The sequence below is a fragment of the Mirounga angustirostris genome, unplaced genomic scaffold, assembly GCF_029215605.1.
Source record: "Mirounga angustirostris isolate CCGP_5_RB_7025 unplaced genomic scaffold, mMirAng1.0.hap1 SCAF_15, whole genome shotgun sequence".
Lineage (NCBI taxonomy): Eukaryota > Metazoa > Chordata > Mammalia > Carnivora > Phocidae > Mirounga > Mirounga angustirostris.
In genome coordinates this window covers 68702135-68729537 of record NW_026991723.1, presented here as the reverse complement: position 1 = coordinate 68729537, position 27403 = coordinate 68702135, and the positions used below count along the sequence as shown (strand labels likewise).

At 45.5% G+C, this 27403-nt stretch overlaps 1 protein-coding gene across 17 annotated transcripts in view; it reads right to left on the bottom strand.

Moving 5' to 3' along the window:
• The window catches only part of ZNF462 (zinc finger protein 462), a 135688-nt gene that overhangs the window by 28705 nt on the left and 79580 nt on the right, over positions 1 to 27403 (bottom strand). For 13 of the 17 annotated variants that reach the window (XR_010407655.1, XM_045882848.3, XM_064579304.1 and 10 more), the window contains 2 exons: positions 5604 to 5871; positions 3537 to 3673 (listed from right to left, as the gene is read on the bottom strand). The exons of 1 other annotated variant lie outside the window; for it this stretch is intronic. Coding sequence is in view for 14 of the 16 variants with exons in the window: in XM_045882848.3 (XP_045738804.2) it covers positions 3537 to 3673; positions 5604 to 5871 (405 nt within the window). In the remaining 2 variants the exon portion in view is untranslated. Of the gene's footprint in view, positions 1 to 3536; positions 3674 to 5603; positions 5872 to 5985; positions 7025 to 7052; positions 16843 to 27403 lie in introns of those variants that run through there. 3 more of the 17 variants (XR_010407656.1, XM_064579311.1, XM_064579312.1) reach the window with 3 other exon arrangements.

Below are 27403 nucleotides of genomic sequence, written 5' to 3'. Positions count from 1 at the left end.
CTGCTGAAATGTCATCCTGGCTCAGTTTGAAAGCCACGCCCCCCCCACCTTTCTCTACCCCAAACACAAATACACCTGCCGCCGTGAAACTCCTAGATACCCATCACTCGCTACCTTACGGAGACTCACGCACGTGCTTCATCTCCTTGAGGAGGGCAGGTCCTGGGTCTTCTACATACTTCATCTTGCCCAAGAACCCAGCACAGTGCGGCACAAGCAAGTAATGAATGCTTGCTGCAGGCATGGACGCACAGTATGCTCTTTTGCCACAACCCACATAAACCCATGACCATTTCTCATTCAGATTTCCCATGAGTGAAATGAATTCTCCTCCCTTTCCTCCCTATTTAAATATATCGTTCTGTTGGGATAAAAAGCGAAGGCAACTATTCTTGCCAGCAGTCTCTCAGTCTCAGGGCCGGTTCAGAAGTTCTTCTTCTTCCCTTTCATCCCAAGTATTTTAATTACCCAAGGCCTCAGAAAGCTCTCTTACTGCAGGCCCCAGAGACCAATGATGTTTACTCATCCGCAGAGCAAGGAGAGCCCAGGTGCAGGAAGAGTCACGTCTTGTTACTTTGAGATCAGCCCCGGCTCGAAATTGCAAGGCAGACACCCAGCCCTGTCTCCTGACTTGTCAAGACCAGCTTCCCACTGAGATGCCATTTTGGGTTGAGATGGACACCAAAGCCAGGCCAGGACGCAGATGGCAGACATGGCTGTCCTGAGACACCCTGCCATCTGCGGTTCCGTGGCCCTCAGCTCTGACCTCCAGCCCCACAGGTGATTCCGTCCTCAGACGCAGCTGCCACACCACGAGAACACTCAACACGGTGACATCAGCCACCCTCCCAGGGGAGAGACAGTGATGCCTGGTGGCTACAGGCATGGGCTGTGGGGCAGACAAGCCTGGGTTCAGACCCAGCTGGGTCACTTACTGGTCATTTGGACCTTGGGTCACACTCAGTCTCTCTGAACCTTTTACCCTTGTTCTCGGGGGATAACAGTAATACCCACACCATACAGGGTTTTGTGAGAGTTCCATAAAATGACATATTGGACTCACTTAGTACAGCACCTGTCCTCGTCAACACTCAGTGACAGTAATTTGTTGTTGTTAATGTTGTCATTATTACTGCCGATCCTCAAACATCCCTTCGTTCCAGATCGTGCACTTTCCAACCCCGGTAAGGACGATATTTAGATGGCTCGTTTAACATAAATGACCTCTACAAATACACAGCAGAGACTGTAAGTAACCGGTGACGGGCAGTATGATGGATGGGTCACGGGATCAGAGGCCCAGAGTTGACTCACTCACAGCACTGTGAGCACTCGGGCCAGTCTGGTTCCGCTGGCCAGCTCTCATCGTCCCTGTGGGCCTTCCCACTGCATTTGTGGTGGGCATAATACACACTGGATCGCACACGGTCCCCTCTTCGGAGACCCCACTGGAACAATTCCTCTCAGGTTTCGGTGTCTAGGATTCCTGAAAATCTCCTGAATGCAATTTCAAAAGTCTAACGAACACTTGAAATCCAACGGATTCTGTTTTCTTCTGTCCCCTGGGAGGCCGGGATCTCAGGGCCAGACCCACAGCCCGCGGCTTCCAGGTGCACAGCACCCCACGGCGTTCACTGGACACCAACTTCTTGGTGAACGTCTCTGTACCTCCAGGGCACCTGCAACTGGTTTCTCCTTATTCTGCATTTGCCCCAATTTCCCATTTGTTTTAATCCTACGGTTCTGCACAAATATCTTTAAGATAGCTTAAATCCTTTGTGAGATGACCACAAAATAACTACACCAAATCAAAGAAAAAGCAGTTTTTCTCAGTTTCACGTTTCATGCACGTGAAGTAGGAACACAGGTAGCAATCCTAGCCCTTAGGAGGTTGTTGGATAGGAGTGACTTCGTGTCAAGTGTAGCACTCCAAGGGCCTTTCTCAGCTTTAGCTTTACTCTTTCTCTGTGTCCCCATCCCCTTCCTGAAGCCTCAGCTCAGGGAAGGAAAATCATTGAGCGCATGAGACACTGAAGCTCTGAGCCCACCAGGCAGCAACAGGGGAAGCCGGAGGGCATCGACCACAGAAGTGAGGTCTCTCATCGTTTCTGTCTGCTCAGCGGCAACACTGCTCATGGCCCCTCCCCACCCTGTGAGGGGGGCACAGAGCCACCTCCACACAGGGGCTGGGGGACCAGAAGCCAGGTGACTGAGGTGAAACACTGGGTGGCACCACTCTGGCCACGAATTCCTGCCTCCATGTTCCGATGCTGCTTCTCTCAGCTCGCAGGCGGATGTCCCAGCCAGCAGCGACCTCACGTCTCCTCAGGGCGGCCTGGGGAGGAAGGAAATCTGAGGGCGCTAAGCGGGGCCTTCCACGGGGTGTGCAGCAGAGATGGGCAAATTGTCACAAAATGCAACGGCCCGAGGCTGTGGCACTGGGGACATGCTGGAAACTTTTGAAAATGCTCCAAAACTATCCAGCATGTCAGGGTGAGTGACCTCTCTCAGCAAGACAGCAGAAGACACACTCACTGTTTCTGAGGCCCACGTGGCAAAGACGGAAAAGCCTCCTAGGGTTAGAGGCCAAGGGAGGAAGACAGGAACGAAGAGGGGGACGAGGAGGGAGGGAAGGCACGAAGGAAAGATGAAAGATCAGTGGACGGAAACAGCACGAGAGACTGGCAACCAGGATTCTGGTCATCCTTTTTCCATCTACCTCTGGCCCGAATCTTCTTTGGACAAAGTTTTTACATAAACATATTTTTCCTTCCAATGCAGCGGAAGCCTGTCGTTTAACAGTGTTTTAATTGGCCAAGAGTAAACTCAACTGAAAGAAAAACCAAAGAGGACTTGAAAGAACCATCCCTGTTTATCAACAGGAAGCCACATGTACATGACACGCAGTGTGCATCCACCAGGGAACGCACCAGACCAGCTACTTGGCGCATTGTTTCATAGGCTCATGTCCTCTCTTCTTACAGATGGGAGAGCAGGTCAACACAGGAGGCTTTAAAACCAGAACTTAAATCTGAAACCTCTGGGATGTCTAATACCTATTGGACCACTTTTATTTTTAAGAATTTTTCTCTCTCCAACCATTTCATGGGAAACTCCACGCTCTGCTTTGGAAATCATCATTTTGGTCTCCCTCCAACGAATTGCTTGCAATCAGATAGCTCCTGACATTTTATGATGAGTCCTCACCCGCCCGTTCTGTGTCTCATTCGCTCCTTCCTTAGCAAGGCGGTGAGGGCAGAGGAATCAGAATGTGAAAATCCCTCACGCTGGGAAGCCCCAGAGAAGTGTTCACTGCTAAACCCATCACCTTTGCCTCCCTCCACGTGGAGCACATCTTGCGGCAGGAAGGGGTTTTTATCGTGGGCTGTCATCACTGTGGTCATTCACTGTGATTTCCTGCCTGGACAGAAGCTGAGGAACCAGGGACCAGGGCAAAGTGGCCACTTCGAGGGGGGAGTCCTTGAAATGCCACCCGCAGCCCTCTGCCCCAAGAAAACCACATTTAGGAAGGTTACCTCGGTGCAGCACGATGTGGTCAATCATGTTGCGTTTGTATTTGGTGTGATAGAGGCAGAGAGGACAGCGAAGATCTTTGGGGCCCTCCTCGGGAACCGCCGAATGCCCGGCTTCCACGTGCATAGTAAAAGCAGATCTGGGAGAGAGGTGGGGGAGAGAGGTGATGAGTGTGACAAGGGATCATGTCGCTCACACATCCCCTGCGGGCTACCTCACTACGGGGCTTCTGTGTGTGACGCCCCTGCAGGAGGGCCCAAAGCACAGTTGTTCATCATGTTTGCTGACCACAAGCTCCTTGGTCACTCATCCACTAACTGGACTTTGTCATGCAGTGCTAACTTCCTCTTTGAAAATTTCTGCCACTTGGCTGGGGTCAGGGCTTACTCTGAAAAGAAATGGACTTCCCCAAACACTTTATTCTTGAAGATGAGAAGCTGCCTATTAAAAGCATAAAGCCAAAATCCCCACGAGAACCTCTTTCTCATTGTGCTTGGAAGGAGAGGGACTGGAGTCAGGTTCATTTCCCAGCTGCCTATGGGACTCTGAGGGCAAGTTGGCTGGGACGTCATGGCGGCCGACGATCAGGTAAACTAAACTCAAAGCTGTTGTACCAGCTTGAAGGAGGAAAGCGATTATTGTTTCTACCCCTCCATCCTTTTCAAAACTTCATCATTTACAAAGCCTTCAGTGTCTCATAAAAATGGATGAAACCAAGAGTCTAATAGGCAAGGTCCCCTTCTTATTAACTCAAGTGCTTCTCTCTGGGGAGACATGTACACCTGTCAGTGGGCCCTTGTTATCTGGGTCTTCAGCCTCTTCTCAGTTCTAAGGTCACATACGTATTTATCTGAGAAACAACTGAACCAAATTAGTATTAATAGTCAGAGAAGTAACACATTTCCCATCGAATCCCAGCAACTAAGGTGTGGGTGGAAAAGAACCTTGTTCTTCTTCCGATTGTTTTCTGTTGGCCATGAAGCCTACTTTTGCCAGCCTGGCTGCGTGGAGTCTGTCTTGAAGTACTAGAGTGGCCTAAGGCTCAGGGCCTAACAGCAACAGGAAGAGATAATGATAGCTTTACACCTGTAATAGAGCCATCTAATATTATATTATTATAATAGCTTTCAATGATACTGTAATACTAATTAGTACTTCCTTTGCGCCAGGCACTATTCTGAGCACTCTAGATATATTGGTTCATTTACTCCTCCTCAGAGTCCTTTAAGTGAGGTAGTATTACTACCTTTATTTTGCAGATAAGGACCAGGAGACACAGAGAAGCTTAGGGACTTGTCCAAAGTCACACAGCCAGTTCGTGACAAAGCTGGGATTCAAACCCAGGTAGTCAGACTCCACACTCTGCACTCATAACCACCGACCTAAACAGCATTGCACAGGATGAGATTAAATCACAAGAGTCTAGAGCACATGATAGGAAGCACTCTGTTCTTTGAGCTCACAGATTCTGTTATACACAGGAGCAGAGGTGGCTTTGGATTATCTTTTTCTGGATTGGAACAATCTCTCTACAATTGTTCAGTTCTAGTCTTCACAGTGCTGGAGTCTTGATTCTCTGGGTGTCTCTCAACAATATGATCTTAAGAAATAGGAATTTTCTATAAGGGTAGCAGGGAAATCACAATTGCTGGATGTTCTCTCTTGGCTTTGACTTCGCTTTCAAAAACACAGATTTTTTTTTCCCCCAAAGACAAATTCAAAAAGGGAGGATAGTCTTTCGAAGGGAAAAAAACCACTCATTGCTTCATGCACTGGGCCCAAGAAATCCCTTACCACGCTCTCACACTCCTTGGCTGCCCATTCGCTCTGACGTTTAAACTCGTTTGTTCTGACAGAGCGAGCGCTTCGCCCCCAAGCCCCCTTCCACAAACCCCAAAGCAGTCTTCTGGAACTAGCCTCCTTTTGTGAAGACTGGACCCCATCCCTGCAGGATCCCGCGGGCAGGGCCTTCCCTGCGCTCCCGGTAGGAAAGCACGGGGAAGCGTGAGGTGAGGGGTGGGGCAGGCACAGCCACTTTGTTTCTCCAGGCTGTTCTTCATGCCACTTACTTAAAGCCTGTGTAAAAGGAGCAGTCTTTGCACTTGAAGAGCTTCTTCCCGCCATGCTTGTCCCTGTAATGGCGTCTGATGCTCTGGATGTAGCCAGAGGAGAATTCACAGAATTCGCAGTGCAGAACAGCCTCGGTTTTCTGCTCGGCACCCCCGGCGGCCCCGGAGAGGGGCACGGGGCTGACTCGGCTGTTGTTCCTCGCCAGCGCGGCCGACTGATAGTGGTTCAACTGCTGCTGAACATCTGGAGGTTCTGAGTAGGAGGAGTCTGCGGACAGACGGGGACAAGGACACCGGACACAGAGAACCACAGTGGAGCTTTGACCCCTGAAAACCCCCCGACATTAGTCTGGAGTAGTTGTTTTTCTTTTCCCTACAGATGATGACTACGATCCACCTTTCATCTTCATTTACATCCTACCACACAGATCTGGGGAAGGGCAGGTGGGAAGGAAGTGTCGCTTCTTTTCATCTGACGTTGAGGGCTCGTGGCATTTAAAACTAAAACGCTGAGGTGAAAGGTTTCAAAGTGAAGGAAGAAAGAAAGTCAACTGTTGTCTAGAGGAAACGGCTGCCACAGAGTACCCACCCGTCCCTGTAGGTGAGATAAATGAACGCACAGAAAGCACACAGGCACCGATGTGAGAAAGGAAAGCAGATGATGTCATATCTCCTCCTCTGCAGCCCAGAATTATTCAAGCCAATCCCCCGCCCCCCAGAAAGAAGGTCTTTAACAGAAATGCTCGAACACATGGCACTCACAAATACAAAAATGTTTTATGTCTTCACAGTCAAGTGATTTAAAATTTAAAATATAAAGATCTAATAGTGTTCTCCTGGAATGGATGTTTAAAGCTTAGTCAGCATTAAGATGGAGATTTATTCATAAATCCCATTAAAATGAAATTCCAAATAAGTTTCCCTAAAAGGTATTTTAAAGTTTGCAATTCGGAGGAAAATGTCGGAAATGACAGCCATAAATCTTAACCCTGAGAAGCTTCAGTGGAGAAATGTGGTGGAGAAATGTGATCTAGATGGGAGGGGGGGAAATCTCGGTTTCTTAAAAAATCAGAGAGAGGGAGAAAGAAAGATCTTGACCCTTTTCCAAACATGCTGCTTTGAATGTTGAGGCTACGCTTTCGGCAACATTGTCCTGCACAACCCAGAGCTGCCTAGGAATGACGCACATGAAGTCTTTGAATACCCCACAGATGAATTTCAGTGTAACTTTCCTTGAAAACAAAGGGCTCTTTTTTTTTAAGCCTTTCAAAAAGCAAGGTGGGAAAGGGGATAGAAACTGTACCAGCCTCCTGATTTGATGGACACTTAATTTTCCAAAGCACGATTCCCCGAGGCAGGACACGGAGGAATTCTGTAAAACCCGTATTTGATGAAACCAGGACCATCCATCCCGTTGGCCTCTTTGAGAAGAAAAACAAAAACAGAGCAGCCTCCCTTATTGTGAGGCCACCTCCTGTCTTCAAAATACTAAAATACCTTCCCTTCTTGTTCTCCTCCTCCCCCTCTTCAATTTGTATTCCTCAAGATGGAGAAAAAACCCCTTTGGAAATTGTAAACAAACCTGCCACACACACAAAAATAAAAGAAAAGGAAACTTGAACAATACCTCCAAGCCTCCATGAGTTCATTACCAGGTGTAAACTGAAGACAAAGGAAGAAAGGAATGACACAACCGAATTCATTTTACTCAAGTCTTTTATCTCTGGTTTCTTTATTCCTCAATCCTAGCTGATGAACCCACTCAGGATCACAATAATGCAATTGTCAACTTCTCATTCTTCCTTTCAATAGCAGGTTTGTTTACCATTGCATGGATTGTTCAAGATGTTTTCTGTTTAAGCTCTCAAGACTAGTTTCTGCTTAAAACACACACACGAGGAAGCACAAAACACACTCCGCCTCTCTTGTTAACATGGGCCTGAGCGGCGGGTCGGGCACTGCCCCATCAGCACCCTGACAAGCCCCTGTCCTCTTGTTCGCTCTTCACTCTACAGGATCGAAATCCTGGGACCAACAAGGCCAAGACGGGGTCCCGCTGCCTGTGAGCTCTCGGCCGCCCACAAATCTACCCAGAGACCAAAATGAACATCCCAAGGAATAGTCCATTTCTCAGAAAGCAGCTCCCTCCAAGACCCAGCACCCAAGTCAGCGAGTCCTGCAGGCTAGCATGGAGGCTGGCTGTCACCTCAGACACAGGCCCCCGACAGCTTCGACCCCTTTACAGCAAAACCTGCAAAGAATTCCGTTGTTCCGACTCAGATCATAAGCCAGGTGAATTCATCTTCCCCTAACTTCCACCCACCCCAACTTCACACCTGCACTAATCTCTTAGGGAGACTCCCTCCAAGGGAAGGGAGTCTCCTTTGATTTAACACATTTTTCTTATCTCTAGGGTCTATTGCATTTCATTCCATCCATCCCAAAAAACGAATTCTAAATTTTAACTTCGGTATATATATGTTACATGAAACTTGAAGAAACAGAAATGCAAGAAGTGGTGAGGGAAAGCCTTCCAAGAAAGAGAGGCTCAGCGCCCTTCCCTCGTAAATGGCAATGCAAAAGGGACAGCTGTATGTACCGTGTTATGAATTCCCCCCCTTTTTTTTTCCTGGTTAAAATCCGATGGACAGGTTTATTTACGAAAATGGGCAAATCCCACCGCTTACGGTACATTGGTAATAATGCCCAGCTCACAACTGTTTGGGTCTTCTTAGAGCTTTACTTTTTTCTCTGGTGCCAAGACACACTATGTCTCTCATTCTCTCTCACTTGGGAGTTTGTGAATAATGTACAATTTTAGCACTTTGGGCACTAAAGTGACAAAGACGTGAGCGTGTATGATTCCACCGATCTTAAAAAAGCCCACTTGCTAAGCTACAGAACATTCTAGCTTGTTCACGAGGCACAGCCTGAGGAACAGGAAGAGGGTCGTTTTTGTGCCCAGGTTAGAAAGGCAAACAGATTGTTAGTGGTGAAGGACACGCACGGAGGTTAAAAATCATCATTAAGGCTATTTTCTTCATTCCGAGCTTACAGAAAGTGAAAAAAACTCTGTGCTTTCAACAGCCGGGCTTGCGGTCACTGAGAAATACAGCAGCGGAAGCACAGGGGTGTGAATTCAGGGGAGAAACTGAACCCGAGGTGCTCACCCAGGTCACATCTTTATCACCTGGATGGCCAGTAATCCTTAAAGAGGAACCATGAGCAGAGACCAGGCTGGTCCCTACGTTCCTAACCCAACCCTGAGACATGCCTGCTGTCTAGAGGTTTAATTCTCTGACCTGTGACTATATTCACGTGCAAAGTTTTAGAAATTACGTTATCAGGTACAGTTATAGTTGTAAGATAAATCTAAGTCACGGGTAGCTATCCACTTCGTCAACGGTCTATAAAAATAATTATATTTTGTAAAATCAGGATCAAAATAGAATTTTAGCATGGACGGTCATGGTGCTTATAGAAATGGGTTTGGAATTTATTGAACTGCCAGCAATTAATTCTCACAACTATGGTGTGCCGTGTAGGTTCTCATCACAATCTTACCCATGAGGTAGTTGAGGCAGTTGGTCATACGGATAGTAAGAGGCAGAGGTTGGGTTTGAACAAAGATTCGTCTGACTCTAAAATCTGAATTTTGCCCATCAGGTATCTATTGTCCATCAACAATAAATATTTAGCAGAGAGGAGAGAGAAAAGGTGACAGAAAAATTGAAATAACATTAGAATAGATAGAAATGGAAACAGGACAGATAGGGAGTAACAGTGAACGGGATGTGAAAGAAAACACTAAAATAAGCCTTTCAGAACACGTGGGGGAAAAATACAGCAAGGTTCGTGGGAAAGAAAAAGAATATCCAAAATTGCAAGATGCTTTATAAAAATGAAAACACGGGATCACATAGGAGACAAGTCCACAAGCAGGCTGTGCAGGAGAACACAGCAGATGCCCAGCATCGGAAACCCGCCGGCCCGTGCTTTCATAGACGCCTGATAAACTGCCCTCAAGTAATACTGCTCTGAAATTCCTCGGGTGGAATCTGGCTGGGAAAAGAAAGGTACACGGACGGGAGGCGGATGCTTTCCGGTGGCTCTTGGACAGGTGTTCAAACCAGGGAAAGGGCTGGGTTCCGGGTGAAACCTCCCAGGCCTCTCACTTAGCCATGTTCCCAGAGGAGTTCTTCTTGCTATAGTCCATCTCCCAGAATGCCAGCCAAACCCAGGTGACTATCAGTTCTAGGGGTTTTTTTCCTTCTTCTTTCTCTAAAAATTAGCCAGCACAGAAACAATCACAAGAAACTGGATTTTATAAAGGCAAATGACAAACAAGTGAACTCTGGGAACACAATAAGCATGATAGAATGAAGTGTTCTTGAATATTCTGAGGCTACAAACATGTAGTTAACACCCTCTTAGTGCCAGGCTATGTGCGGGCTCTAGGGAGTGAAAGTCCAAGAAGACACCAGGGGTACGTTCTCAGAGCTGGGGTCTAGCAGGGGGGCGAGCAGAGCTGTTGTGACAACACAGGCCTTCTCCACGTCTGGCAAACTTACTCCACTGATTGAAGGAATACAAGAGGCAAGGAGAACAAATGAACAGTAGCAGGAGAATTTAACTATTGGAGGATTAAGGGAGATACAGGAAGAGTAAGAATCAATTGGGCAGTAAATTGTGGGCGCTGCAGAGGACAGCCCCCTTATGCACTGAGTGATCCAAAAAGGGAGCTGTACAGGAAGATCAATTCTCAATTTTCTACAGCTCCACAGAGAGGATGTGAGTGAAGGTACAAACGTAGCAGAAGGATCTTGGCACCAACAACCACACTTAATTCTATTTGAGCTAGATGTTCATGCAGACTTGGGGAGGCAGGCTCTTTGGTCGGCGCGAACCAAGTACCAGGAGAAAATAAAAGACAAAGGATCTTAGGGAAGCAAATCAGGGGTGCCCAGGAGGGCAAATGCTTCAGTTATATCCATTTGTTCAGCAAATATTTACTGAGTATCTAAGTCAACAGGAGAGTCAGTTCTGGGGCATAGGATTTGGTTCCTGTCCTCAAGCAGCTGTCTCAGATGGACACGTAAATAACTGATTGTGATAAATGCAAAGAAATAAACGTCCTGATAGAGGCATCCCTAAAGAGCTAGTGGAGAAGAAGCAAAATCAGTACGTGGTGACTGAGGAAATGTTGGAAGAAGAGAGACGGAGGAGAACGTCAAGAGAAACTTGAGTGCCCACTAATAACTAGCATTAGTGTGTTCATTAATGAAGTCAACACTAGACACGAAGATGCTGGAACGTTCAATTCACCACACTTCCACCTTAAGTCGTAAATAGAAATGAAATAACTCCATTCTTATCACAATGAGAAAAAGTCACCTAATTCCAACAGGGAAAAGGAATGAAGATCGGAGGATGAGTGTGAACAGAAAAATATGTATACCAGAAAGTGGGGTAGACTGCATTAGGGAGAATTTAAAATCTTCTAAAATAGCATAGAAAGTTCAAAATAATGCCTAAATTGTAGTTTTCTTTAGAAAAGCGGGTGATTTAGCAACTCAAGTTTGGTAGCAGAAGGAACCAGAAACAGAATATTACCTGTGGATAATTTAACCGCAACAACTGTAAATATCCAAAGTATGGGGGGTGGTGAGGGTGGGACCCCCGAAATGCTGTAAATACAGCCCATTATTTCCCGTCAAGAAATCATAGAAAACTGGAGAAGGGCACATTAACAATATCAAGAGAGCACTTAAAGATCTACTTTAGTCAATAGCTGGGAAACTTCTGGAATGCCATGCAACCTCTAGCACACAACTGCTAATAAGCGTGGGCAAAGGACAAAAATAGTCTACGTGTCTTCACGTCTGTGCTAGTGACCCAGGTATCTGTGGGGACGAGAGAATCCTGCCGCCATGAGAAACCCAGTGAGCTCTGAGATGATTAAGCTCTCTAAAATGTCGGACTCCTTAAACCTGAGGCGCTGAAGCCTGACCTCCTCTTTGCCCACACTTCTCCTTTTGCCCTTTTGCTCCTTTGCCCACGTGTCTGAATGCTAGTGAATGGCTCGCTGCTTCGTTCCAGTTTCAGCTGTGAGATTCTTCCTCCCAACTGTCCTTGGCAGCAGTGCTTGAGCCCCTACCCCGTCCTAGAGACCAGTGTCACGCTCAGCTCCAACCACCTCCCTCTCTGGGCTTTCCCTTCCCGTTGTTCATTCAGGCCCTCATATCCTGCATGGGCAGCTTGAACAGCCTCCTATCTGGTCTTCCTTTCTCAGAGATCTGTTCTAGTCTAGCCGGCATGCACATCACAGACATGTGATCACTTACATGGTCATGATAGGATTATGCTGCGGTGCCCAAAGGTGAGGTCTTGATTCCTGAGTGCAGTACACAGAGCTCTTCAGTCTGGCCCCAGAGCATGCGTTCAGCCTCACTTCTAGCTCGTTCCCAATTCCCAGAAGCACATTCTGCCTATTTCATCATTGGGAGTCCTTGACCAGGGCTACTGAGCTCTCTTCTTCCTCTTTTTGCCTGGCAAATATCTACCCATCCTTCAGAGCTCAGCTGAAATGTCATCTACACTGTGATGACTTTTCCCAACAATCCAGATAGGACGCTGATCTCCTCGGTGCTTCGTCAGCACAGACACATCGGGATTCTCACCCGGATCTCATTACACCTCACATTACACTCACAGGTTCCCCTAAGCAACCTCCACCATCACATTTGGCCAGATCGATGCCTCTGACCTTAAAACATCCTGACCCAAGAAGACCGAAGGCAGCAGTGTCTGGGCTGGTGCTGGGGGTCACCCTCCAGCGGGCCCAACCATCTCTGCTTCCAACAGTTGAGCTGATGCTAACAACAATCCACTGGATTCGCTCCCAGACTTCTTTGTACCTGTTATATTTGCCAATGAGCTTGTTTGATGTCATTAAGATGACCTAAAATGATGGAATATGGGCATAAAGTGTCATTTCTATGAAAGCTACATTGAATGCTTTGGAAAGACTTGATAAAGTCAAGTTGCTAAAAAAAAATTCCAACAAATTATGTTTTGGCAAGACCAACTATAAAAGATTGAGAACATAAAAATCTAGAAGGACTCTGCTCTACGACTGTTCCACAAATGTCTAAATTACCACTCCACTTAAAAAAAGCTGAATCTGGAAGTAACACATGATACAACGTACGTGCCCGTGGTTTATGCAAGAGAAGAAATGGGGAACTTCAGTCAAAGGACTCCAATACATACACTGGACCCTACATCCCAATACTGGTGAATGAATCTATTTTGTAGGTGAAAATAAAATGCTTAAGACATTTTAAAAAGGATTCTCTGCATTTAGAAACTTTCAACTACAACTGAGAAGGTGAGTATTGATCACATCAAATAAGAGGGTTTCTACTATGTCAGTCTATATATTTGCTCCGAATTTTCTATTAATTCAGAAAATATTTATTGAGAGGCCTCTACGTGCCAGGCACCCCTAAGCACTTGGGATACATCAGTGCAAAAAAACCAAGAATCCTTGTGGAGCTTACATTTTAGATTGGCAGGAATAGTACCTCACATGCTTTTATAGCCACAGAGACTCACGGTCCTTTCATAAAGAAAGGTACTTATGAAAAAAGGTACTTATGAAAATGTTGCTAGATTGAATTTGTGGACAACTTTCTTAAATTCAGGCCTTCCTGCTTGTCTGTCTATCCATCCATCCATCCATCACCTACCATTTTAAGTTACAAAAACAATATGCTGTCAAGATGATTCTCAGACTCAAAAAGTTTATTTATTTAATAATTTTTCTTAGGTTCTATCTAAATCCCTTTGAAACTCAACGTATCTCCCTCTGTTTCTCAAGATACCTGTTGTTTACTTCATGCTATTAACACAGAGCAGAACTTGGCATCCAGAAGAATACCACCAACTACAAATCATTGATTCAACTTTCCAAGCATTTCCTTTGAAGAGTCTCAAAAATGTTCTCCATCTATGGGCCATTCCAAAAACTTCTGGATAGTGTCTACAGGGGAACATAAATCTCTAGAGGCAGGCACACTACTTTATTTCCTTCTTTTGATTATGCCTTGAAAATCTCCAGGCCAAGGACTCCAGCACCTCCTCATCTTCCATCATCAGTGAAGCTCTCTGGCCTGGATGCACAAGATTATGCTACAATGGCCAGGGGGACAATGGGCGCTGGATGACTATATATAGGAATTCTGGGCTTGGTTGTCATGGAGGCAAATGGAAAAACAAACGCCTAATCCTGAAAATAAGGTTGAGGCCAAACTTGAAGGAAACACACTTTGAAAACTTCCTGTCATTCTGATGAGTAAAAACAAAACCTTGAAATATGATCAGGGAATAGATGAGAAAACAAAACAAAACAAAAAAATTAGTCTTCAAAATGACAAAAACAGCAATAAATAAATAAATAAAAAGACCAACTTCTCTTTTTGGAGTTCATGTCCCATCCTATTGAAGTTCATTGAAAGGGTCTCACAATGGCCTGATTTTACATGAACCTTCATGTTCTCTCTCTCTCTATAAGGGGATTCAGGCAAGTCTAACCTAAATCTGTTAAGACTTGCAGTTCGCCAGGCCCTATATTTGGGGGACAAAAACATTTGTCTCACTGTGGTTTTCTGCAAATGGCATCACCATCCACCCAGTCAACAAAATTAGATCAATTCCTCCTTGATTCCTTTCTCTCTTTCGCTCTATGTGGTCAATGAGTGGAAAGCCCTGTTGGGTCAACCTTGTGAACGGCACTTCCTCTGTGACCCATCCACTACTCCATGGCCACAGCTCTGGTTCAGGTCCTGTGGTTGCATGCATCAGCTTCCACTGCAAAATGTTCCTGACAGGCATTCTGTTTCCAAGTTTCTTCTCCTCCTAAGATTCCTCTCTTTTCTAAGAGCAAACATGACCATCACCGTGTCTGACAGGAAAAGGTCCAAACTCTGCACTGTTGGTGCTCCCGCCCTCCTGCACCTTCCCAGACCGACCCAACCCCACACCCACACAGGGGCTCCTAACATTCGCTGTGTGTTTCCTTTCACCACTGTTCATCTTGCAATGCCTTTCTTCTACTTTTCAGCCTTCTCAACTTCTACCATCTTTCAAAACCCAACTCAGTTCAAATCGGCCATCATGACAAAGATCTGCCTTGATCTTTCTAGGTACAAGTATTAAAATCCCTACTAGTGCCCAAGACAGGGCATGAGATTAATTTATTTTACCTCTGCCGAACTAGGATATCTTTGAAAATAAGATATCCATCCATCCATCCATCCGTAACTTCTTTAAAGTTCATATCCCCCCAGAACTGAGCTCCTGGTCTGGCCCAAAGCAGGTGCTCAATAAACGTGTTACTAGGCTCCAAAGAGCATTCAAACTGAAAAAAGTGCTCTGGAAAACTGGATTTAAAAGGAAAATCCAATGAACCAAATGGCACTTTCTCGTTGGACACCGAGGTTGACAGAGGCTTCCCATTGAAACACTGACCCACTTCTACTGAAACAAACTTGGGTCTTTTTTAATTACCTGGAGAATGGCTTCTGGAACATTTGAGAGTTTGGACGGCATAAGATTCATCATCCATGGCCATCCCAAGAAGCCAAAGGCATCATTTCTGCTTCTGACCCTAAATCAGCTATGAAGTCTAAACTTTGAAACAGTTGGTATCAGGCTACCTGGGAGCACTTCAGTTGATTCCATATGCAACTCTCTCCTCCTTTTTTGCACCCAGTGAGAGGCACAGAGGTTTGTAAAATGCACGGGTGTAACTGGCACCATGTATCTGAATGCACCGTGACTCTTCTACGGTCAACTTCTACGGCCATGAAAACGGAGCCCTCTGCAATTCATGAGAAAGTATTCATGGATTCCTTGCACACATTTATCACTATATTTTCACCGTACAAACTGTTTTACCAGTTTTCCTCTATCGGGAATGCACTCTCATCTCAGGTATGTAGCGTAGAGATGAGGCATTTTGCATAGAGACTTCTGGCACTCAGCAAAGTGGAGATGAGATGACCTCCTGTTCCCCGGCCAGTCCATCGAGAAACAGGAAGAGAACCTGGGGCTCCTGCGTGCCCCAGTTTCAAAAACACGTTCTCTTTCTGCCACAGTCATTAGCAAACATTGTAGGTATTCCTTCCGCACTAGACGTTATTTGTAACTCAAAGTGTGCGTTCTTAAAAAGCCTCCTCAAAGCTGGCTGGAAATTTGTTGGGAAACAATGAATGTGTGGTAATGGAGCCTTTTTCTAATGTTTTCTTTTTTTTTTTTTTTTTGAGGAAACTCTGGGTGGCATCTGCCATTGTTAATTGAGAAGCTCTTACAATACCAAATGCAAAATTCACCTGTGACTCTTTTGAATTGCGTGATGAGGAAGTAATGTTTCCTGCTGCTCGTCATATAGATGTCTTTACCACACTGAAAATCCAACGCAAAACTTGGAGTACAAAAGCCTCTTTATATCAGCGACTTGGCCTCAACCGTAGAGAGCTTGCTAGCAACTTCAGATGGCATTGAGAGCTCGCGGGCCGTGGGCAAGGCCACAGAGCTTCCTCCTCAAGACCTGACTGGAGGGAAGATGCCTACTGACTTCAAGGAGTTGGTCACAATGGACGGCTTGCTAGGAACAGTGCAGTCAGCCCGGGCAGGAAACAACTGTAGCGATTTCTTCAAAGATTAGATAACCAGGAGAAAAGAACACATCTGAGTATAAGCATATATATTTAGATACGTGTAGAGCTCTAAGTGATGATATGGAAATCAGGTGAGAAAGGCAATGGTTTATCAAGAATAGAACAAGAAGCCACACTTCAAAGCACAGAGTTTTTCTAAAACCGTTGCCCAGCAGTGGGAGTCTCCTAAACCAACAAACCCGGTGGGTTTCTTACCATTGTTCCTTTTCTTTTTCCCTATTCTGATGCTGTGGAAGAAAATCCTGGCTCTGGGTTAAGCTACGTTTTTTAATCACCATTAAAGCAGTAGGTTCTTCCCTTCGGACAGACAGGTCTTCTGCCTGCTCTAAACTCGCCTGCTCAGTGGGGCTGGGCTCAGGTGTCGAGTGGAAGCCTCCAAGAAGGCAGAGGGACAGGTGGTGAGATCCAGGGTCACCTTCTATTGTCTCCACCAGCTCTTGGGCTAGCACCTGTGTCAAGGGCTTCTTACGAGGTCTCTTGCTGATCTTCACCATGACCTTGAAATGGGAAAACCAAGGGAGCAACTGGACAAGAGGTTCCAGAGGTGCATCGAGGCCCCCTGGGAACCCTGGGAAGACATGTAGTTACGCAGACCTCTGCTTCCTCACGGGTAAAACGGGAGAGCGTGACACTGGTAAACATCACAGTGCATACGGTGTGAAGCAGAGGAGGCCAGAGTGGGAAGCACAGCACCTGGTGCACAAAGCAGGGCTTTAAGGGTCTCCGTTCCACAGCAGTTCAAGTCGACATCACATCATTTTGCACTGCATTATAAATTGCCTTCTAAAGTTTATGGAGTGTTTTCTATCCACGCACGAATTTGGGCTCCTTAACCGGAGTCCCACTGCTCTAAACAGATGTAATGAACATTCATCCCAGCTCCAGGTACGTGGTAGGAGCTCGGCAGCCAGCTTTGGACTGACTGATTCTGGGCAGAATCAACTGCACTGGTACTTCTGGCAACAACCCACCAGCTTATTTGGAAGGTGGAGACGGCTGCAGCGGGGAGGGGTGTGATCGTGGGGCTTGGATGCGGCTCTAAGGCAGGGCCTGACCTGAATAACACCACAGACTCCGTGATTCGCCCCATTTTGTCGGATCACAATGCACACAGCATGGTCACAAATCAACTTGCTGCAAAAAGAGTTGTCAGAGCGAATTTCATTTCCAAACTTTAGACAATTTTCTGGCCAGCCTTCCGGGGGTTGACTTCCGTTCAATTTTTTTTTTTTTTTTTTTCCAAGCTCACCTCCAGCTTTGAGCAAGGTCCTTGGGTATCCGATTTAGAGGGGTGGCAATCATCCTCATGACCACTGCTCATCTCCCAAACCACCCCACCTGATGCTGCAGCCCCATCCTTCCCTCCCCTTTCCCTTGTTCCCCTCCGGACAGCGCTTCTTGCCACCTGATCTATCGTAGATGTGTACCGCTCGATTATCTGGTTTTCCCTACTAGCTCTCAGGGATTTTGTCTCAAATTTTTCAGCTGGCACGGATTTTGGATTTAATTTCATGACTAGTGAGGGCATCTAAGCTTGCTTGGGAACCTGTGGCTTGGCTGAGCCTGGGGTGTTTGGCCAGTACTCAGTATGAGAAACCTAAGGGGTCGTGCCAGGAAGCAGCCCTGCCATCACGCATCTATACCTCTCGGCCTTTTGGGTGCCGTGGCCAGTGTGTGGCACCAGGAACATTGACACTTCTAGATTCAGTCACTCAAATCACTTGTTTGAGTGCCCATAGCATGCAAGGGAATCTGCCGTACTCTAGGGGACCCAAACATAAAATGATGGCCTTTGCCTTCTAGAAGCCAATGGTCTTGGGGGAGATGGAAAGACAGAGCAGAGTAGGATCAGTGCCGGGTCACTAAAAGAGAGCTCAAAGATCTGGAAGGAGCACAAAGGAGGCCTCTCAGCCAGACAGGAAGTTTTCTGGAGGAAACAAGACTCAAGTTTTCAAGGATGAGCCGGAATTAGCCAAGTAAATGGAATAATGAGGAGAAGGGTGAAATAGGCGGAGGAGGAAGGGCGAAAATAGGCGGAGAAGGGCGTTCTGGGAAGAAGGAAGAGCAGGGCCTGCAGTGTGAGATAGCAGGCGTCCGTGAAGGCAGGGCACAGGGCCGGTACGCAGCCAGGATGAGGGGTGAGCAATGACCCCAGAGGGAAACGCGGGGCCCAGAAAACAACTTTCATGCTGAGCTTGGAATTTCTTCTGAACGCAAAGGAGATGGCCCCTGGAGGGTTTTAAGCTGGAACCAGGTGAGACAGAGGCTTCACATTTTTATGTCTTCTGTGTCTCTAAATTGCCCCTATGGCCCTTGACCGATGACCTCGGATGGGGAAGGCAGCTTGGGATAAATGCATTCCCACTGTGAGAAAAACCAACCGGCAGCACATTATGTGCCGAGGGGAGATCAGCAGAAGCCTGTGATTCCATAGACTTTGTTTTGTTAAGTAGAAAACACCTAGGTGGTACCTTTTCTGCTCTGGATTTTACTAGCAGGTTGCAAGCGTTTATCTGAAATTCAGTTCCTACTATTTCTACACTGACATCTGGAATAGATTATGGCCCTACCTATGGGAAGGAAAGACAGAAACTCAACAGGCTATCTTTTCTGCTCCCTACTGGACCTTCATGTGCAAAAAACTAAGAAGGAAGCACAGGACACCGAGTGGTACGTCCACACGCTGGCAAAGACGAGAAACGTGTTGGTGTCGGCCAGAATCCTGTGGTCTGTGTTCCCAACACAGGGCCTCTGCAACATCCAAAATGTTCCTAGATCTGTATTTTACCCTAGTTTTAAAAGCCATGTGTCAAGCCAAGGACACAATATTTTCTTGCACTCATTTAGACTCAGCTCAATGGTCAAAATATTATTTTGTAAAGTGACCCAATATTCTTCTGGATTTGTTAGCTTTACAGAAATGGTTTGTTTATTCATAACAAATAGAACTACTATATGTTGGATCTTTGATGGATACAAAGATCATCAGATCTCTTATTTCAAGAGCTCTCGGGTTGTTAGGAGAGGTTACAAGAGATTACTACCGGGCCCACACAGCAAATGAGTGAGCCCCCAGTGAAAAGAGCAAATGCCCGAGGACATTTCGATCTGTTGTTAACAGAATGGCTGGAAGACAATGGGGCTCTGCAGTGAGAAAAAAATTTAAATCTAGGTTTGCTGCTTTAAACTATTTAATAGCTATTATAAGGCACAACTTTTTATTTTACATTTATAGGACATCTACTCTTGAAAGAAAGTCACCCTATGCCAGATGTTTAGAATATAAAGATGAGCAGAACAAAAACTCTGTCTCTAATGAGCTCCTTTTCTGGCAATATTACAGAGTTGGCAGGATGGACCACACATGTCCCCAAGAGAGGCAGGCCATAGCACCAGAGGATTTCAGAAAAGAGAGAGCTGACACATTATGGACATCATGAGAAGCATCATGAAAGTGAAGGAATTTGCACATGGCTCTGAAGGACAAGTAGGGTGTGGACATGTGGGAATGGAAGCCAGGAGGGGCAGCTGGGGAGGGGCACGGAGAATGTTGAGGGTAGGAATTTTTTTTAAACGGGCTATGCAGAGCAGTTAGATTTTGGAGTAGGAGAATAATGTGACTCAACCATGCATGGAGTGGACGAAGGGAGGAGTTGGCAGGTGGAGGGGGTACGGGGATGGCTCCTGGGTAAGAGAGGGTGTGCGAAGGAGGGGAAGAAGCGGTGGGGGGGGGGTGAGAGGACATCAGGGGACAGGGGACAACAGGACTTTGTTGGCAGCCAAGCAGCTGATGGATTGTGGGCCAAGACCCGAAGACGCAGACGAGTCTAGCTGGCTACCATGAGCGCTGGTAGACAGGCGAGAAGGTAAGGAGTTCCCTTTTGGGACCTCTGAGGTGAAGGTTGCATGAGACCCCCAGGGAGAGAAGGTGAGAAGCAGACAGAAAAGAAGGTCTGGAGCTGAACCTAACAGGTGAGGGCTGGAGGTTGAGATTTTGGCAGCGTCATTTAAATAGTGAGTTGATTCCATGTGTTTGTGAAGGGGGAGCTCCGAGGACCGGCCCAAGGTCTGTGTGTTGGCAGCTGGAGGAAGAGCGGTGCAGAGTCAAGACAAGGTACTACCAGCGAGGCCGGAGGAGAGCCTGAAGGAGACAGCAGGTCCCAGACAACGGGAGAATTCCCCTGGGAGGAAAGTCAGCAGTTTTAAATGCCACGGCCAAAAAAAGAAGGGCGAGGCAGGGGTGGAGGCCATGGACTTGTCTGTCTGGAGAAGTCGTCAACCCTTGTGCAAGCCATTTCATTACGGTGCCGGGGACGCCAGACAGGGAGAGGGAGGAGGAGGAGGTGATGACAGGTGCGAACAAGGACGGACCCACTCTCTCCCACTGGAATCAGCCGATACGAGGTCCCTTCATGAAATTGGTTTCAATGAAAAGCTGAAGGCAGATGGTGAATTCCAGCCATTGAAGAAAAGAATAAGTGGCGAGGGAGTGTAAGTTGAGCATATTGGTTCTCTCAAGACATCTGGAGGCTAAGACTGTGATTGCAGAATCAAACGGCAGAGGGTCATATACAAGAATGGTTTTAATATTCAAAACAGAGAGCCCTTTCCTGGGGCTCCGAGAGCTCCCCTTTTTCAGACTTCCCATGGGAAAAATAATACATCTAACTGAGGTTTAGGGACATGGTGTGACATAAGGGACAGGGCTTTGGAGTCAGGTGGACAAGCAGCCTAATCCCAAATTTGCCAGGAAGTGACCATGACCGTTCTTAAGCGTTTTTCCTCCTTCTGCAAAGAGGAGGAAGCTAGTTATGGAAGTTCCTGTCTCGTGGGATCGCTGTGTGGATGAAATGAAATGAGATGACGTTTGTATTCACTCAATAGACATTCAGTAAATAATGGTTATCATTAATTAAAGATATGTATTGATTAGGGCCAGTAATAACAAAACTGATGATATCTGACACGGGGACTTATCAGTGCATTTCACCAGCCCATTAAGGCATCCCTGGCTAAGGACTTTCTTGTGTGGATGGTTTTAATTAAGCCCCAAAGTTCAAATAAATTTAGATCAACAGGGCTCCAGATTAAACACCATGCTCCAAACACTCAATTATTTTAGACTCCCAAGAAACAGCTCATGATGGAAAGAGATTTCATTCAGCTTCTAAGGCAAAACATGAAAAATTTTTTCCTGTCTTATTAAAAAAAAAAATCCTCATCCATCTCTGGATGAGGACAACTGATTATAAATTGACAAGAAATTTGCTTCTATCTAATATTCCTATAGTAACTTAGAATATGAAAGCATTTCCATATGTTAACTCACTTGATCCCTGAAATAACCCCACAAAGGAGGCATCATCATTATTTTACATATGAGAAATGGAGGCTTGGAGAAGGTAAATGGTTTATCGTAGCACACTCAGGAAGGAGGGGGGTGGACAGGACCTCCGCCAGAGGCTGCACAGGTGGGTGTCTCATGGGCTACTGTGTGGATGGATTCCTGGATATGGGCCTAGAGCAGCTCTCAAGCTGGACCTCAAACTCAGGGGCCCAACATTCCCATGCAGACTGTTAAAGAGGATCTCCACAGAGAACTAGATTCCCGAAAGATCATTTGCCCCTAATTTTCACAAGCTCCAGTTGCTTTGCTCAGTTAAAATGAACGCCGTGATACACAGAAGAGTCGACACTCGCTGCCAGTACCATAGCTCGCCTCCAAAATTCCACTGAAAATAAACGGTTACAAGCTGGGCAAGAGGTTCCCTGGGACATCTGGATGCTTCCCCTGAGGGTGAGTGCCTGAGGGGAGCCAAGACCGCCAGAACGTCCGGGCAGGCCTGGGACAGGCTCAATGTGTCACCGGATGTCGCTGACCTGTTGGTATCAGTAACCGTCACGCCCCTTCCGGACACCGGAAGCCCAGAGCCACTCCCCTGGTCTGCAAGGAGGGTCCAGTCCCGTGGCCCTGGGCACTTCTCAACTTGATGTGGCCAGCTCAAGCAGAGTCACCTCCTTTTATTGGGATTATGATGATTAGCATGCAAACCACCAATTTGCTCAGTATATTAGTTTACAAAACTTCTTTCTCATACCTTTTTTTTTTGCTTTCTCTCAGTTTAGAAAATGGCCAATAAATAAATACGTAAATAAATCAAATCTCAAGCCTGTCCTTGACTTGCCTGGAACCACCAGCCCTCCGTCCTGTAGTTCTCAAACTCTTTGCTACTCTGGCAACACATGAGAGGTGAACATCTATGTTCTTAACGTTCTTCCCAAGGCATAACTTGATTTAGATAATATCCCAGAAAATTAGAAGAGGGAGAAATATAGTGAAAAGGATTATAAACCTTTCTGTTAAGCTACCGGGGTAGAGAGGCACACAAAAATAAAGCCATTGAAAAAATAATAAAGAGGAAAAAAAATAAATCTATCTTTCACATAGAATTAAAATTTTTAAAGAGTGATGTTTCCTTCCAGTCTTTCACTACATAGGTAACCTAAGCAAGATGTAGAAGTATCCTATAGCTGTGTTAGGAAAAATGACCTTATTATTGACAAAACAATATACAGGACTTACCACTTTCAATGTGTCAGTTGGGAATTTTACTTAAAACTCACCGCCTTTGATTTAGTTATCACAATTGTCTCGCTCTTCTAATGGACATGTTGGTGGCATTATTCTTGCTTGCATGCAAGGTAGAAGTGGATTTCCTCATCTTCCCCTCTCTGTATTCCTAATTAAAAACTTACCCATGGGCAAAATTTTAAAATAACTGTAAAACAGAGTTAACAGCAAAATCACAATGCACAAGTACAATCATTTGTGATTGCCACAGTTATTAACTACATAGCTGCTCCCGCCATTTATCCACTATTAGCTTTGGGGCTGGCTAGACAGATTGCAGCTACCAGCAACCTCCAGTGCAGTGGCTGTGACTCCTTTCCAGGCTCTTTCACTCAGGAGAAAACTTGGTATACTTGCAGGGAAATTGGCATTATAAAGGGAGAAATCCGAATGAGCTCAACTTTATTCTTAAAAGTAAATCAGATTTGTGGTTAACAAAGATAACCTCGAAAACAGATCGGAAATGCTTGGGATTGGAGCCAGAAAGACCGGCTAAAATCAGAGGACGTGGAGTGAGGGTTCTTTAGGGTTGGGGTCTGGCAAGTTAGAGACACAGGATGCTGGGGAAAGTCCCTCTGAAATGGGGAACCCAGGGCCTGGGTTGGGTAGAGACGTCATAGAGAATCTATTTTTTTTTTCCAAAGATTTTATTTATTTGAGCGAGAGAGCACGAGCAGGGGAAGAGGGAGAAGCAGGCTCCTTGCTCAGCAGGGAGCTTGACCCCAGGACCCTGGGATCATGAGCTGAACCAAAGGCAGATGCTTAACCAACTGAGCCACGCAGGCGCCCTGCTCATAGAGAATTCAGAGCTTGAGATGCTGGAGGTGAGGCGCTTAGGGTGAATTCAAGCACAGCGGAATGGTGGATGGAGCACAGTCAGGAAGGAGGTTGAGTCTCCCGACCCGAAGAGACCAACTATTTATTGGGTCATTATCACTGAGTCTAGTATACTGGAATTCCAGAGCACGATGGTCACGGTTGGAATAAATAGGAAAGCTGTGAACCCAGCACTGAGTTCACTGAGAACAGTGAAAGAACATTCCAGAACATCAGGAGTTCGAGGAAATCAGCAGAGAGCAGGCATTTGAGAAGGACCATTAGATGAAGGAAGCAGAAATATTCTCAAGAGGTGGCAGCGAGTAAGGTATGTGCTCCCTCTTCTTGGCCACTTGGAGCAAAGAGATGAGTCACTTTGGTTATAGAGCGTTGAAAGGGACATGGTGTTGTCACTGGGGAGAAGGCCAACGTTAGTTAACTGGAGGAGACAGGTGTGACCAAGGAAACGTGGATCAGGGTAGGACGGCACATCACGGTATTGATGCAGCCCAATTCCACTGGCTTTTTCCAAACATTACGCGGCACAACTGAGCTCACAGTCACTGAAAGTCCCAGGCTTTTCCACATATAAACTACTGTTCTGTCAGTTCTCCTTGTGTGTGGTTTGTTTTGCTGCCCTAATTCAAATCAACAAATATTTATTGGATGGCTTGCCAAGCGCTAGGGATCTGAAACAGTCCTTGACCTCAGAGAGCACACAGTTTAGCTGGGGAGACAGATACGATAAGCAACAATTATAAGAGTATTTGGCAAGTCTAGTACTGGAAGAGAATATGAGGGTCAGAAGCTACCCAGCATATTTTATATTTATCACCTAGCAAAATCTCATTATAGCTCATACTCAGAACAGTCTAGACAGTCTGTAATCTTGATTTTGTCATTTAACTTATGGACAATTTGCCAATATTTCAAATGTATTAAGCCTCAACCAGCAGGAAAAAAACTTAAGCAATTTTTTAGGCAATGAGTGAGCCTTAAAATTAACACAATTAATGGATTTTTGATTGGAAAGAAATAAAATATTATTTCTAGCATCTTCAAGGGCTTATCTAAATCTTGAGAATCCCATCCTAAACATGTATCTCTCTCTCTCTCACACACAAATAACTGAAGCCTTTAAACACCGATATTTATTATATGAAGGGGAATCAGTTTTGTTTTTAGGTTTTGTTTTTTTTAGATATAGATCCTCATATTTTATTTATTTTTTTTAAAAAAAGATTTTATTTATTTATTTGATAGAGACAGCGAGAGAGGGAACACAAGCAGGTGGAGTGGGAGAGGGAGAAGCAGGCTTCCCTCTGAGCAGGGAGCCCGATGCGGGGCTTGATCCCAAGACCCTGGGATCATGACCTGAGCCAAAGGCAGATGCTTAACGACTGAGCCACCCAGGTGCCCTAGATTCTCATATTTTAAAATATAGTGTGAGTCAAGTAGTGCTAGAACCTATCAAGTGAGAGCAAAAACATGAAAAAATTGTGTGTATACTATGGTCCCAGTTTTGTAAAGAAAAAAATATTAGAACCTATGTTTGTATATGCATAGAACAAACAACGAGATGACTGTAGAGCAGATTGTTAATAGAGATTATTTCAGGTACTGAAACAAAAAGCCTGGCATTAAGGGTGACTCTTACATTTTAGGTTACGTACTGCCATAAAGCTGTTCTTTAATTATGAGTAGGTATTACTTTTGTAATAAAAAAGAATAACATACGTGGGCATCTTAAAAGGAGATAACTACTTCTCATGACTGTTCTTAATGCATGTTCATTCTCAGAGACTATAGATGCTAGCTTATCGCACCTGTAGTTCAAAAGTAACCTCCCCCTTCCAAAAGAGAGAGAGACCTTGCTGCTGGTCTTCCCTGTTCAACCTGCATTTCTAAAATCTAAAGACCTCTTCCTGGTAACTAAGTACCACTGTGGTCTGGTTCTACATCTGCTCACCTCACCAACTGTCCTCTCACTAACATACACCCTCCGCGCTAGCCAGGTTGGTCTCTGTGTGTCCCAGGATTCCTCCTTCCGTATATTTGCTCACTTCTGATACTCCTTCCATCCTGAACGGGCTTCCACCTGTGCAAAACTCACTCATCCTTAAAAGGCCCAGCCTGAGCCCCACCTCCATCAAGAAGCCTTCCGTGACTCCTCAATTTCTTCTCCTCTCCATGGCTATACCTATTAAAAACCAAATGCACAATTTCTCACTTCACTCTAGTCTGTTCTAACGTCACACTACCTATATATCTATTAACCTAAGGTCCAAATATCAATCAATAATAAAAACTTGACTTTAGTTTCCTTTGGAAGACTTCAGGACCCCCAAACATGGAAGAGGAGGTTGTCCCTTAGCCACTCTGGATCATGTATGGATGTGCATTCTGCTACAAGGATGCCATCAGATGACACAAAGGTTAAGGGCACAAGCTTCGGATTCAGACAAGCTCCACCACACACACACACACACACACACACACACGTTTTGTGACTCTTAGACGCATGAGGTCACTCCTTGGGTATTCGTCTCCTGCTCTATAAAATGAAACTAATAATTTGTACTCCTGATTCACAGACATATTAAACCAGATGACAAATTTAAGGCAATCAGCAGGATTTAAAAAATAAAAATAATGATGAACTTTATAGCTTAGGAATTAAAAAAGAGACAGGTAGAACCCTTTATTGCAAAACTAGAATGGATGACTTTCAAACTGGTCAAGGAGGAAAAAAATAGCTAGCAAGGCTAAAAAGCCAAGGACTAGATTAAGGGTTCTTTAGGAGGCCCTGTTGCTCGACTGGCTATCAACTGCCACTTTGGTGGAGGGCTCACAGTGCATTAAAATAAAAGATGACATAAGGAGGGTGGCTTGCCTGAGTCATCTAAGAATATTCTGTGTCCCTGAGGAAGCTGAAGAACCTAGCCCTGGAATGACTTCTCGAAGAGTAGTGTACTGGTAAATAAAACCTTAGCTGGGCTCTGTACTCGCAGCCAAACACCTCCTTTGGGTCAAGCAGATGGCTCTAAAACTGCTTGCAAAGTAAAGAGCCCCTGTGGCAGGAACTCATCCCGTCCCGGGCACAGACTGCAATGGAGTGAATCCAGCAAAAAGGAAGCAGACCCTACTACTTGAACCTCTCATGTCCATTTTTATTTAACCACCACAACCGAGATTTTTCCATAGGATATTATTTAGGATGATGAATGAGTTAACAGGGAAAGTTGTATGTTATTTGGACATGCTTTCCTGGTATGTATCATCAAAACTCATATAATTTATTTCTAAAAATAAATAATAGTGGTTTGCAAAATATTATTTCTAGCATCTTCTTCCTATCTCTGTACCTGAAAAAAAAAAGTCTTTTTCATACTTGCTTAGGACATACCCTCCGCTGGATCCAATAAGACTGTCCCAGGATCTCCACCTCTGAATCATGGCTCACTCAAGCCGGTCCCCCCAAGATACGATACTCTTTCCTTCTGCTTGCATAAAATCCTCTAGAGCAGAACGATATTTGAAAGCGAGGAGAGGACCTATAGAATCACGCGTTTCAAGAAGAGGATTTTATCTCAAATATAATTGGGCTAAAA